The sequence below is a fragment of the Symphalangus syndactylus genome, chromosome 21, assembly GCF_028878055.3.
Source record: "Symphalangus syndactylus isolate Jambi chromosome 21, NHGRI_mSymSyn1-v2.1_pri, whole genome shotgun sequence".
Taxonomy (NCBI): Eukaryota; Metazoa; Chordata; class Mammalia; order Primates; family Hylobatidae; genus Symphalangus; species Symphalangus syndactylus.
Window position 1 is genome coordinate 86033269 of NC_072443.2, and position 14487 is coordinate 86047755.

At 58.4% G+C, this 14487-nt stretch overlaps 1 protein-coding gene across 12 annotated transcripts in view; it reads left to right on the forward strand.

Annotated features, from left to right (window-relative positions):
• Positions 1-14487, forward strand: part of CHID1 (chitinase domain containing 1) — a 53631-nt gene that overhangs the window by 19845 nt on the left and 19299 nt on the right. For all 12 annotated transcript variants that reach the window (XR_010118702.1, XR_010118701.1, XR_010118697.1 and 9 more), the window contains 2 exons: positions 6598-6699; positions 7465-7620. Coding sequence is in view for 6 of the 12 variants with exons in the window: in XM_055260095.2 (XP_055116070.1) it covers positions 6598-6699; positions 7465-7620 (258 nt within the window). In the remaining 6 variants the exon portion in view is untranslated. The remainder of the gene's footprint in view (positions 1-6597; positions 6700-7464; positions 7621-14487) is intronic.

Below are 14487 nucleotides of genomic sequence, written 5' to 3' on the forward strand. Positions count from 1 at the left end.
CCTCCCAGTCGATGGGGCCGGTGAAGGTGCTGAGGCTCCCGTGGGTTCTCCTGAGACTATGGCTGTACCCCCAGAGGTGAGGAGGGCTGTTTTATCATCTGTGTTTATCCTCCCCCCCCCATCCCACTCTGAGGGAAGAGCAGCCACTGCAGAGAAGCCTCATAAATCCCTATCCCTGGCGCTTTTGCAGCAGAACGTAATTATGCTTGTCATTCAGCTCACAAGAGCTACGCTGCCAACACACAGGCTCTCTCTTTCCAGGGGCGCTGTCCGTGGAACAATGGCCCCGGGAGAGAGGTCTGCGTGCTGCAGGGAGGGGCACCTCTAGTCGCCAAATGCAAATTTATCGTGTCCTTTGTCAGCAGACAGAGGCAGCCCTAACTCAGCTGCCACAGACCCCAGGGTGTCTGGTCCTGGAACCAAGCACTCTGCTGACCTCCAGCCCTGCTCCCACTGTCACAGTCTCAGTAATTGAGGACACCCAGGGGCAAAGCCACAGCGTAAACCCCATAGGCCAGTGGGACCAGCAGGCTGTCCCCAGGTGCCCATGTGGTGGTGCTGTCCTTAACATGGGAACAGAACCCTTGGGTCAGTCTCTAGTTGGCCCCTTGTGTTTTCTGGGTATCCTTAGCTACTGGGATCCCCTTGGGACCAGGGAGCTGACCTCAGGAACCCAGGAAGGGCTGGTTTCCTTCCTGGGCCCTGCTGGCGCTGTTGCTGGCCTTGTTGTCAGTGGTCCACTCTGAGGTGGGTGGGGCCACGACCCTGGCCATCTCCTCCAAGCCCCATGGTTTAGGGCAGGCCATCACTGTATGTAGAGCCTGACTCAGCAGTCAGAGAAAGGTAACGCATGGGGGCGCCATCACCGGATCCGCAGCAAGCACGTTTGCACAGAGGCCCCTGCTCCCATCGCCCACCTGCCTCTTGCTTGCAGCCTCGGGGGATGGGGCAGGCCGCGTGCTGGCAGCGTGTGTTGAGGCCTCTGTGGGGGACTGTAGGCACCCCGTGCAGTGTGGACGGGCCAAGGTCCAGGCTGAGGTCGGGCCCCAAAGGGCTGAAGGGTGCTGACCAGCCAGTCAGGGAACGGGCTAGGCCTGCAGGCTGATGGACAGTAGAGCAGCCATCGTGAGGGGGTGAGGATGCTGGCAGCAGCAGACGGGCCAGGCGACCCAAGGCCATGGGGCACAGGTTCAGAAATCTCTGACAGGTGGGCAGAGGGGGAGGGGAGCTGTGGGTGGAGGAACAGCTGTGGGCACTGGCTGCTGGGGGCAGATGCCCTGAGCGTGGGAGGTTGCAGGGACAGTGATGCCAGCATCTGTTAAGGTTGGGGAAAGGTATTCCCTTGGACTGCTGTGGGGCCTGACAGTGATGCCACCATCTCTGTTAGGGTTGGGGACTGGCATTCCCTCAGGGCTGCTGTGGGGCCTGGCTCTGCAGGTGGCAACTATAGGGCCAGGCAGTGTGGCTGGCAGGGACTAGGGACCATAGGCCAAGCCCACGCCTTCCTCACATTCAGCCTGGAGGGAGGTCAGCTGAGTGAAGGTCAGAGACTGCGGCTCTCCCCTGCCGGGCGGCTGGAAGATGAGAGTCTAGGGAGAGATGGAGGCTAGGCCCACAGGGTCTGGTAGCTGGAGTGCAGAAGCAGGGAAGAGATGGGCCCACCTCAGCAGATGGCGGCGGGAGGGGTTGACGTGGAGCCGACGTTCCATTTGCCTGGTGTCAACTGCAGTGATGCAGATGTCACCCAGAGATGGCAGGTGGTCGGCCGAGGGAAGAGGGGACATCTGCCACGTGGACCCAGTGTCAGGACCAAGGTGGGTGGGTGGGGGTTTCAGGGAGGTCGCAGGTAGAACGTGAGAGTCGTGCTGTGCTGGAGGGATGGTGTGGGTACATGGCAGGAGACTGTGGGTTCACTCGTGTCACCATCTCCCCTCGGATCTGGGAGGACGCTGTTCTGGAGGCCGCAGCCACCCTGGCCTCTGGCAGCTGTAGGGTCCACGTGGCTGGAGGGACCTGGTCAGGCCCCAGCCTAGGATTGTTCAGTGTGAGGCAGCCAGCTGGGCAGTGCACCCCCAGGGCCCTGGGGCACAGAGCGGCCTGTCTCAGCACCAAGCCAGAGTAGGGGCAGCCCGGGAAGAGCAGAGCGCGTCCAGCCGTCTGGAAGGGGAGGGGCACTGGCGCTGGTGTGGGCCCGGGGTCCAGTCGAGGCCAAGTAGGCAGGCACTGGTGCTAGTGTGGGCCCGGGGTCCGGTCGAGGCCGAGTGGGCACTCACCTTGCATGCCGCTGCCTGCATGGGGCCCACCCAGGACATGGCGATGGGACAGCAGGCAGCTGGCTGTGATGAGCTCCTTTTCCTTCTTTCCTTCCTCCCGGGGCTTTCATTCCTCAGAAGTGAATTCAGAACATGGTGTTTTCGGTGTGAGCAGTAATTCCTGTTCATCAGAAGTCACGCTGCGTCTAATCCGTGACAAGCTGTTAACTCATCGCTCAGCCGTGGCGATCCCCTCTTGTCCGGGCGCCACGGGGCACGGAGACAAATGGCTCCACTGCCGGCTCTTGCGTGTGTCTGGGTGAAGGACACAGGCTGGGGAGGACACCTGGCAGTGGCCCCTTTGCAGTGTTTCTTGTGGGTAGGAGGAGGTCCACATTCCCGGGTGGTCCCCAGGGCCAGCGCCAGGTGAGGGGTGGCAGGACCGGGGGCACAGTCCTTGTGCCCTCCCCTCTCTCTCCCACTGATCACCACCATGAGCTGCTTCCGCCTCTGGATGGGGCCTGCTTTGTTCCCTCGTGTTGTGTTACCACCCATGAAAGTGTGAGGACCATTCCTAGCCTGTGGCCGTGGTTGGTGCCCGGCTGTAGCAGAGTTTTGGGGTCAGTGGGCGGCTGCGTGAGCCCTGAAGGGAAAATGCAAGCTGTGCCACATGCATGTCACATGTCAGCATGCTGCACTGAGGGACGCGGTGTGGAGCCACGTCCCTTGGCAGGACTTCCCCTTCCTGCTTGGGGATGTCGTGGGCTGCATTTCTGGTGGACGCATGGGGGGCATTCGTGGTTTCTGTGCCACATTCTGTAGCTGGTGGGAGCCAGATCCTGGACACATGGCCTCACCTACCAAGGCCTTGTGGAGTGAAGCCAGCTCTGCCAGGAGTGCCTGGTGCGGCCAAGGCCATGGGGTGGTGGAAGGCACGGCACCCACGAGAGGGACGGGGTGTTGCAGCACCATGGATGTGGGGGAGGCACACGAGCCCGGCTCACGGCAGGACCCCACATGTCTGATAGCAGCGTGTGAAGGGGGACTGGGTGCTCGGAAGGGCATCATGGGCACAGGGGAGGGGTTGGACTGTGGGACAGGCCCCTGCAGAGTAGAAACTGCGGCTGACAGGGCTGCCATGAGATTGGCAAAGGAGGAGCCAAAGGGACAGGCAGTCATGCCGGCCATGGTCCTAGGTGCAGCAAAGGCCCAAGTTAGAAGCAGAACCGTGGGGCACGTGAGAGGAAGGAGTGACTCTGACAGACACAGACAGCTCTGACCAGGATGTGGGCGCATCAGAAGATGCCACAAAGGAGCGAGAAGACCAGCCTTTCGCCAGGAGTTGCGATGCCGCCCACGCCACTGACCAAGAGCACATGACCACCTGAGAAAGCTAGAGGGAGAGGAAATGTGAACACGGTGGTGGGAAAGCAGCGACGGGCTGCGTGTGGAGGTGTGCGCCTGTGATGCCAGCATTTGGGGAGGCTGAGGCGGGAGGATCTCTTGAGCCCAGGAGTTTGAGACCAGCCTGGGCAACATAGTGAGCCTCATCTTTACAAAAAATTTAAAAATTAGCTGGACGTGGTGGCACCTGTAGTCCCAGCTACTCGGGAGGCTGAGGGGAGGAGCTTGAGCTCAGGAGGTCTTGAGGCTGTAGTGAGCCAAGATTTTGCCACTGCGCTCCAGCCTGGACAACAGCAAGACCCTGTCTCAAAAACAGAAGAAAAGAAAGAAAGAAAGCAACAAAGACCCCAGAGAAAAGCGGGCAGGAGACCTGGACTCTGAACCACGAGAGGCCACAGCGGATGCGTGCATGGAGCTGACGGGCAGGCCGGGAGATGCTCAACCACGTTATTCACGAGAGAAGCGCAAATGAAAGCCACGGGGAGATCGCGGCTCAGGAGCAGCCAGGCTGGGATGGAACCGACGCAGCCAACGCTGCCTGGCATCTGCCGCCAGGACCTGAGTGCTGCGGGGCTGTGAGCCGGGGGGTCTGTGTGGGAGGGGCCAAGGGGCTGCCTGGGACCGACCTGGAGAGGCACTGGCAAGCCCGAAGCCCGCCTTCCGGCAAGGCCTCTTCCTGGTGCAGTCGGCACCTTTTTGCTGCATCCTCACAAGGCAGAGCAGTGGTGTCCTTCTCATAGGGACACTACCTCCACCCTGTGGCCTGTCATCATGGCCTCATCTAGCTCTAACCACCTCCTAAAGGCCCCATCTCCAGAAACCATCGCATCAGTGGTTAGGGCTTGTGGGGACACAGGCACCCTGTCCACAGCGAGACCGATTCATTGATTGTCCTGCTCTGTTGCCCAGGCTGGAGTGAACATAACCATTTGTGGGGACACAGGCACTCTGTCCACAGCGAGACCGATTCATTGATTGTCCTGCTCTTGCCCAGGCTGGAGTGCAGTGGCATAATCAGGACTCACGGCAGCTTCCGCCTCCTGGGCTCAAGCCATCCTCCCACCTCAGCCCCCCAAGTAGCTGGGACTACAGGCACACACCACCACACTCGACTAATTTTTTAATTTTTTTGTGGAGACAGAGTCTTGCTGTGTTCCCCAGGCTGGACTCCAACTCCTGGGCTCAAGAGATCGACCTGCCTCAGCCTCCCCAAATGCTGGGATTACAGGTGTGAGCCATCACACCCAGCCATTTTTCTTTTTTGAATCAACTAAAAAAGGCAAGAGGATTGTTTGAGCCCAGAAGTTCAAGGCTGTAGCGAGATAGGATCGTGCCGCTGCACTCCAGCCTCGGTGACATAGAAACCCCATCTCAAAAATAAAGAAATGACTTTGGGTGTCGGTGAGAGGACCTGGGTGGAGGCCTTGGCCCAGAGGGAGGTTGCAGGGCAGGAGGGGTCCAGTGGACAACTGGATTTGGGGCTGAGGTCTTAGGGGCACCTGGCTATAGAGAGGGGCCCAGGCACTTGAGGGAGGCCACCGGGAGTGATGGGCATAGCGCTGGGAAGTGTTTGTCGGGGATCCAGGGAGGCTGACCGTGCCTGAGCGGTGGGGCTGGCAGGCATCAGGAAAAGAGGTCGGGGCTGAGGGGACCATGGGTGATGCTCCACGTACCTGCAGGCCGGGACAGCCTGGGGTGGACAGACTCTGGGGCCGGGGCCTCTCATCGTGCCCAGCAGAGGAGGAAGGCCAGACCTTGGTCCTGGTAGACTCGGCAGGGGCTGGGATAAAACTGCACATCTGGAGAGGGGCTCCTCAGACCTGCCAGGTGGGTCTGGGGATCTGCAGGAGGCGTCTTGGGCCCTCAAGGCCCTGACAAGCCCCAGCACTGAGGCCCTTGGCGTGGTCCAGATTTGGGAGCCCAGTGACCCTTCAGCAGAGGATGGGTCACAACTGAGGGAGATCAGGGCCCACAGCCTCACTGCCTCACAGGGACCCCCCCTCACTTCGGTGCATGCTGGTCCTCTGGCCACGTCTCCCATGCTGTTGTCCTGTGTCCTGCTGCCATGGGGGCCCTCGGCCCCCTCAGTGTTGACCTTCGTGTACTGCTCCCGTCTCCCCTTGGCTTACAGATCTGAGTGTGGAGGGGCCGTAGGCCAGCGCCCACCTCTCCCTGGGCCAGGTGGGAAGGCTGCCCCAGGAGACACTACTCCCCTGTGGATCTAGGTCAGGAAAGACCAGGTCCCCGAGGGAAGGGCTGCCGTCCAGAGATGGCCCAGGGGCCAGGCAGACAGAACAGGACCGCTTTCTCCGCAGTGCCCATGCCACAGGTGTCCACAGCCGACCACCTGCCCTGGTGCCCCTTCCCCCATGCTGGGGAATGTGCCACACAGCCTTGCTCCATCCCTGGGAGCCAAGCACTTGTCCTTCCCATCTACCTACTGAGGTTCAGTGAGGGCTTTGGAGAGCCTGGCTGGGCTTGAGGGCTGCGTCCCAGGAGCTGGCTCTGCTTTCAGGGAGGCTTTGGTACAGACCCCAGGAGGGGACGCTCCTGGGAGCCTGGATCAGTCACCTCCATCTCAGTGACCCCAGCTCTCGGCAGTGGCCCATCCTCTTAGCCACTCTCCACTGACCTCGCTCCTCCATGGGCAGCCCTGGCCCAGGTCTCCCTGCCGTTAGGTCTGTCATTATCAGCGGTACCCTGGTCTCAGAGAGGCCTCTGGGCCCCCATGAACACATCCCCCTGTGTCTCCCAGCCCCCAGCCTCTGTGGCCCCAACCAAGCTGCAGGCTGTCCCCATCCCAGGAGGACACTTTTCCCCTTGGGAAAAGTGACCCAAGTCCCCTACAGCCAGCTTGCTCTCACGCCAGCTGAACCGCAGCTGGGGAAGGGGCTTCAGGCAGGGCATAGCAGCCTGAGGTGGCTGCACCTGTCTGTTGCAGGACTGACCAGCTGGGCATGTTCACGCACAAGGAGTTTGAGCAGCTGGCCCCCGTGCTGGATGGTTTCAGCCTCATGACCTACGACTACTCCACAGCGCATCAGTGAGTGTGGGCTTGGGGGGGGCTCCTGGGCGCAGCAGACTCCACAGCACAGCAGTGAGTGTGGACCTGGGGGGCTCCTGGGCATAGCTGACGCCCTCTTGCCTGTGGTTCTGTGCACAGGGCCACCTGCTGAGCCTGGACGCCTACCTGAGGGAAGCCAGTGGCACTGCACCTGCCCCATGCCCTGTGGCGGTCACGTGGGTGGGGCTCTGCCTCTGGTGGAGCTGGGTCACGGGTGGAGCACAGGCACAGTCCTGCTGCTGCCTGATGCCGCCCTGTCCTCCTTAGCCTGAGCCACACTGTTGTGGGAGGGCTGCATGACACAGGCACAGGCAGGGAGACTGCAGGAAGGATGCCCAGAAGGCCTCGTGTCTGCTGACCTCCTTCCCACTGTGTCATGAGGACTCCTGCCCATGGCTGTGGGGTGGGGGCCGCACATGAGTGCCTGGCCCTGGATGTGGTGTCCCTCATGGGCCTGCTCTGCTGACAGCCCTTTATGATGGGTGATCCTGGCCCTGGACGTGCCTCATGGGGCCGCTCTGCTGACAGCCCTTTCTGATGGGTGATCCTGGCCCTGGACATGACATCCCTCATGGGCCCACTCTGCTGACAGGCCTTTCTGATGGGTCACTTCTGTTCTTTACAACTCTCTAGAGGCGTCAGCCGCAGCATGGGGAGGATGCACCCCTCGATGGAGGGCCCCAATGACGTCTCAGGTGCGGGGCCCTCCCTGTTGCTGAAACTCGCTCACCCCTTGCCCTGCAGGCCTGGCCCTAATGCACCCCTGTCCTGGGTTCGAGCCTGCGTCCAGGTCCTGGACCCCAAGTCCAAGTGGCGAAGCAAAATCCTCCTGGGGCTGAACTTCTATGGTATGGACTATGCGACCTCCAAGGATGCCCGTGAGCCTGTTGTCGGGGCCAGGTGAGCCAAGGGCTGTCCCTGCCGTGCTGAAGGTGTCACTGGGTGTGGGTGTAAGGAGACGGAGTGATGGGGAGGGTCCCGGTCCCCTGGGGCTTGTGCCCCACAGAGTCAGAGATAGAGGCTGGGCCAGGAGCCGGTCCTGCTTGGTGCCCACTCCACCGCAGCCGCCACTGTGGTCGCCACCCACGGCACCGCCACGTTAGCTGTCCCCACATCTGCGCGAGGCTGGGACTGAGGCTTCCCCCACCTGTCATCCTTGCCCCACAGCACACAGGCTGGGCCTGGGCCTCCTGGGTTGAATGCTCCTCCTCCTCTCCTCTGCCCGGGAGTAATTTCCTGCTTTGTGTGTTCTTGGTGTGCTCTGCGAGTGTGGTTTCTTGTTGGCATTACTTTACTTCATTTCTGGAGGACATTTTTCCTGGCTGTAGAATTCTGGCTGTCGGTTTTTTCGCCGGCACCTTAAGCATGTTGCTGCCCTCTCACTCGGATGGCGTTTCACCGCCACCTCTTTCTCCTGCCTGTGTTGCTGTCCTCCCTGCTCTTAGGACTATCTTGTGTTTATGGCTGGTTTTGAACAGTTTGATTGACATGTCTTCGTTTTCCTTTTGCACAGTGTTCATGGAGCCTCTTGAATCTGTTCACTCGCACTTTTAGCAAATTTGGAAAATGTGGGGCCAAATTCTTCAAATATTTTTTCTGTTTCTCTCTTCTGTCCTCTCATTTGGAGACCACAAACACTAGATCCATTGAATTTGTCCTACAGCTCACGAATACACCTTTTACCTTTTGGAATTCTTTTTTTTTTGAGACGGAGTCTCGCTTTGTTGCCCAGGCTGGAGTGTAGTGGCGCAGTCTCGGCTCACTGCCGAGAAAGGGTTCACGCCTTCTCCTGCCTCAGCCTTCTGAGTAGCTGGGACTACAGGCGTCCGCCACCACGCCTGGCTAATTTTTGTATTTTTAGTAGAGATGGGATTTCACCGCGTTAGCCAGGATGGTCTCAATCTCCTGACCTCGTGATCCACCTGCCTCGGCCCCCCAAAGTGCTGGGATTACAGATGTGAGCCACCGCACTGGGCTGGGATTCTTTTTTCTCTGTTTTCTTTTGTTTTTTTTTGGGGGGGGAGGGGGACAGGGTCTCACTCTGTCGTCCAGGCTGCAATGCACTGGTGTGATCATGGCTCACTGCAGCCTCAACCTCCTGGGCTGAAGCCATCCTCCCACCTCAGCCTCACAAATAGCTGGGACCACAGGTGCATGCCACCATACCCTGCTAATTTTTGTATTTTTTTGTAGAGACAGGGCTTTGCCATGTTGTCGAGGCTGGTCTCAAATTCCTAGGCTCAAGCAATCCTCCTGCCTCAGCCTCCCAAAGTGCTGGGATGACGGGTGAGCCCTGCGCCTGGCCTGATCATTTCTCTTGCTGTGCCCAACCTGCCGTTAATCCCATCCGCCCTGAGCCCGACGTGGTCATTTTTCTCACTACCCAACCTGCCGTTAATCTCATCCAGCGCTTTTGTCACCTCATGCTGTAATTCAATTTTCTTTATTTTTTATGACATGGGGTCTCACTATGTTGCCCAGGCTGGTCTCGAACTCCTAGGCTCAAGTGATCCTCCTGCCTCAGTCTCCCAAAGTGCTGCAATGACAGGGGCGAGCCACCGAGCCCGGTCAACATGTTACAATTCTCTAGAGGCTTGCTTGGGGTCCCCTTTACGTCTTCCATGTCTCTACTAAACTTTTGCAGATTGGGATTCAGTTGTAGTAACTGCTGAGTGCCCGTGTCTGCTGGTTCGGATATCGGGGTCAGCTTCAGGAGGCTGCTTTTCCTCTTTGTTTGGGGTCCTATTATGCTGCCTTCCTGTGGGCCTGCTACTCTTGGGTTGATGCCTCAGGCATTGTGAATTTTACCGTGTTGCATGCTGGGTGTTTCAGCGTTTTTATAAATCATCTTAATCTTTGCTCTGGGTGCAGTTCAGTTTCTTAGAAACAGTTTTAGCTGCTCACTTTTCTGGAGAACCTGGTCCTTTTTGTGGAGGCCTCGGCTGTCGTCTTTATGAGTCGTTGCAGGTCCCCCCCAGGCCTGCCCTCCGTGAGGGGTGTGTGCGTGTGTCAGCCCAGGCAGGTGAGCTGAGGCCAGGCCATCACCCCTGATTCCTCCTGGTCGGCTGTGGGGAAGGGCAGAGGTAACCTGCTGGATTCGGGGGTCCTGAGGGTGGTGGCAGTGGGTAGAGGAGTATGTTGGGGCAGTGTTCCCTGCCCGGCCTCCAGGGGTGCCCTCTGAGCCCCTCCACAGCAGATGTCAGGTGGGCCACGTTGCAAGACCTGGGTCGTGTGTGGTGGTCCCCTTAGGGAGGCTTTCCCCCGACACTCTACATGCACACTTCTCTCTGTCCACATGGCTGGTCCTGGGGTCCAGCACAGGCCTGAGCTCCCGCTGTTGTTCTCTGGCTCCTGGCCCTGGGTGTGCTCTGGGTCGCTGAGCAGGGCCTGACGTTGCTGCGGGGGCGGACACGAGGGGGTGCTGGCGTCTTCTCCCCCACGTCTTACCCAGTGAGTCATCCAGCCACACACTGAGACACGCGGGGCTCCACACGGGCGAGGGCGATGCCCCAGGGCCCCTGGCTCGTTTAGGTCCCCTGCTCCTGCTGAGATGGGGCATGGGTCAGTCACTGGGTGCCAGCTCTCATGTTCCTGCAATGCAGAGTGAGGGGCCCGGCCGCCCTGTCTGCCCAACTGTCTGTTCTTTCAGTCGGGACCGCACTGTGCTCCTGTGTGTGCTGCACCCTCCCCCACCATGGCCCTCCTTTGACGCTGGGAATCCCTGGAAGGCTCTGGAAGCATAGCTCGTGTCTCCCACCTTACCACATCCCTGACATGGTGCCTGGTTCTGGGACATTTGGGTGGAGCCAGGTACAGAGCTTGGGCTCCCAGCCCAGGATCCCCTGTGCAAAGCAAGAGGCCTCCCCATGCACCCAGCCCTGACTCAGCTCCAGCCGTGGGCTCTGCTTACCCAGGCCTTCAGGGAAGCCTCACTTCTGGTTGGGCTTTTGAAAGGGAAACAGGTGTTGGCCTTGAGTTGCCACCGCACTAGTCTTCAAGGGTAACAAAGTGCCACAGATGGGGCAGCTGAAATAACAGCTTCGTCTCAGTCCTGGGGGCTGGAGGTGGGAGATGAGATGAAGGTGCCATCAAGGTTGGGTCAGCTCCTCCCGGGACCTCTCTCCTCGGCTGGTAGATCCCAGGGCCTCTCTCCTCGGCTGGTAGATCCCAGGGCCTCTCTCCTCGGCTTGTAGATAACTGCCTTCTCCCTGTGTCCTCACAAGGTCCCATGTGCGCCTGTGTCCTCTTCTCCTCCTCTTATAAGACACCAGTCATGTTGCATTACAGCCCACCCTTGTGGCGGCATTTTAACTTAATCATGTCTTGAAAGACTTTCTTGCTGTAGGCTCAGGCCTATAGTCCTAGCTACTCAGGAGGCTGAGGCAGGAGGGTCACTGGAGCCCAGGAGTTCAAGGCCAGCCTGGGCAACATGGTGAGACCCTAACTCTACAAAAGAAAAAGAATAAGGCGGGCGGATTGCAAAGTCAGGAGTTCAAGACCAGCCTGGCCAACATAGTGAAACCCCGTCTCTACTAAAAATACAAAAAATTAGTTGGGCGTGGCTGGGCGCCGTGGCTCACGCCTGTAATCCCAGCACTTTGGGAGGCCGAAGCAGGCAGATCACGAGGTCAGGAGATCAAGACCATTCTGGCTAACACGGTGAAACCCCGTCTCTACAAAAAATACAAAAAATTAGCCGGGCATGGTGGAGGGCGCCCGTAGTCCCAGCTATTCGGGAGGCTGAGGCAGAAGAATGGCGTGAACCCTGGAGGCGGAGCTTGCAGTGAGCCGAGATTGCGCCACTGCACTCCAGCCTGGGTGACAGAGCGCGACTTCGTCTCAAAAAAAGAAAAAAAATTAGCCAGGTGTGGTGGCAAGCTACTCGGGAGGCCTGTAATTCCAGCTACTTGGGAGGCTGAGACAGGAGAATCGCTTGGACCCGGGAGGCAGAGGTTGCAGTGAGCAGAGATTGCGCCATTGCACTCCAGCCTGGGCAACAGTGCAAGACTCTGTCTCAAAAAAACAAAAGAATAAAAAAGACTATTTCTCCAAATATAGTGCTACTCTGAGGCACTGGGGATTAGGATTTGTGTTAGTTCATTTTCTGTTGCTTATAACAGAATACCTGAAACTGAGTACTTTATAAAGAAAAGGAATTTTTTTTTTTTGAGACAGAATTTCACTCTTGTTACCCAGGCTGGAGTGCAATGGTGCGATCTTGGGTCACAGTAACCTCTGCCTCCCAGGTTCAAGCAGTTCTTCTGCCTCAGCCTCCCGAGTAGCTCGAATTACAGGCATGTGCCACACAGTTTTGTTTTGTTTTGTTTTGTTTTGTTTTGTTTTGTTTTGTTTGTTTTTTTGAGACGGAGTCCCCAGGCTGGAGTGCAGTGGTGTGATCTCAGCTCACTGCAACCTCTACCTCCTATGTTCAAGCGATTGTCCTGCCTCAGCCTCCCGAGTAGCTGGGACTACAGGCACGTGCCACCACGCCCAGCTAATTTTTATATTTTTAGTAGAGACAGGGTTTTGCTATGTCGGCCAGGCTGGTCTCAAACTCCTGATCCCAAGTGATCCACCCAGCTCGGCTTCCCAAAGTGCTGGGATTACAGATGTGAGCCATTGCACCCATACAGGAATTTATTTCTTATAGAGGCTGAGAAGTCCAAGGTCCGTGGCCACTTCTGTGAGAGCGTTCTTGCTGGTGGGGACTCCGAAGAGTCCGGAGGCAGTGCAGGGTGTCTGTGGTACAGGGTCTGAGCGAGCTGCCCAGGCCGCCTTCCTCTTCTTAGAAAGCCACAGTCCCATGCCCATGGTCACCCACTGGTCCATTAACCCACTAGTCCATGAATGGATTAATCTGTTCACCAGGGCCCTCATGACCCAGTCACCTTCTACAGGCCCTGCCTCCCAACAGTGTCACCTTCTAAAGGCCCCGCCTTCCCACAGTGCCGCCTTCTAAATGCCCTGCCTCCCCAAAGTGCAACAGTGGGGATTACATTTCCGTGTGAATTTTGCAGAGAACATTCAAGACATCACACACTTCACCCTGTGGATTTTAGGGGAACAGCTCAGCCCATTACACCATCTGAGGGTGAAGAGTTAGGGCTCACTCACTGCACAAGAGCCTGGGTCAGGTCACACAAAGCATCAGTGTGGCTTGGCACAACAGCTCACACCGGTAATCCCAGCACGTTGTGGGGCCAAGGCAGGAGGATTGCTTGAGCCCAGGGGTTCAAGACCTTCTGTGCAAAATAGAGAGACCCTGTCATTACAAATAGTGTAAAAAACAATTAGCTGGTATGGTGGTGCACACCTGTGGTCCCAGCTACTCCGGAGGCTGAGGAATGCCTGAGCTGTGAAGGTGGAGGCTGCACTCCAGTCTGGGCTCCAGAGCCAGACCCTGTCTCCAAAACAACGAAAGCCTTTAGCAGCCTCCCCTGGGCAGCTGCACCCACCCATGATTGTTCTGAGAATTGGCTAGGGGGTTTGGAGTCAAGGAATTCTGATTACAAAGGTGTGTACGTGAGTGTATGGGGGTGTATGCCCTTAGGACCCCCCGCCTTTGCACAAGTTGGGGTCTGGGTGCACCCAGTCAGGAAAGAAAGGCACTGCTTCTGGGTCCTCACTCCCAGCTGAGAAGTCCCCTCCTCATCTGCCCTCCTCGCCCACCCAAAGTGCCCTTGTTGATAACCCCTGGGCCTGAGTGGCACAGAGGAGGGGTGTGGGCACCTGGCGGGCTCCAGCCTGGATGCAGGACTACTTGAAGGGAGCAGGCCATGGGGAGATCTGGGTCTCAGGGGCCCCTAGAGTGCTGTCCCCACGTCCCAACTTGGGTGGCCAGTAGCTCTTGCCCTGTCTGTCCCTGCCCAGAGACCTTGGCCAGGGCAGCAGCACAGATGCCAGTTCAGCAGGGCCACCTCCCACAAGGCTGGAATAAATAACCGGCTGCCAAGACTCACTCACACGTGCATCCTCACAGCTGCCGAGCCGGCTGAGAGAGTGCTGACGCTGCACAGCCGTGGCTCCTGCCTCAAGGGTATGGCAGGGAGGGCGCCCTCACGCTAGTCCAAGGGGGACACTGGCAAGGATCATAGGCAGAGGCATCCCTGCTGCTGGGAGTGTGATGCCTGACAGCCACCAGAGTCTTCCCTGGGTAGGTTCCTGGCTCTCAACTGTGCCAGAGTCCCCTCTACGAGTGGACGGCACTCCTGCCTCTGCCTGAATGTCTGTGCGGTGGAGGGGCCGTGTTTGCAGCTCCTCAGAACATTCTTCCTGACCCCGGCTCTGCCCTGGTGGTGTCTGGCCCCTCCCTGAGCCCCGACCTCCCTCTCAGCTGCACTGTTCCTCTGCACCCCATAGTCCTGCCTTGGACAGGTGGCATCCACTCTGGACACCAAATCCAGCCCAAGGGCTCACTGCCTGCAATGTGCACAGGGTGAGATGGGCCACCCATTGTGGCGTGTCCTGTGGGTCCTGCCTATCTGTTCTAGAAGCTGGGGCTCTTCTCCCTGGCCCTTTCTCAAGGCTTATCTGTCCTTGCATCTGTGCCAGCTCCTGCTGAGCTCTGGTGACATCAGCTCAGACGCCTCTTCTCACCCTCTGTTCTCGCCTTGTGTTGGCACCAAATTTCTGCTTTTGTAGCTGAAATCTCACTTATTAGCTGCGGCCACGCTAAAGAGCAGACAGACAGCCCCCAGCCTGACATGCCCCCACACACCACGTGCACCACCAAGCAGTGCGGCGCCTGCCACCCACACCAGCCAGTCA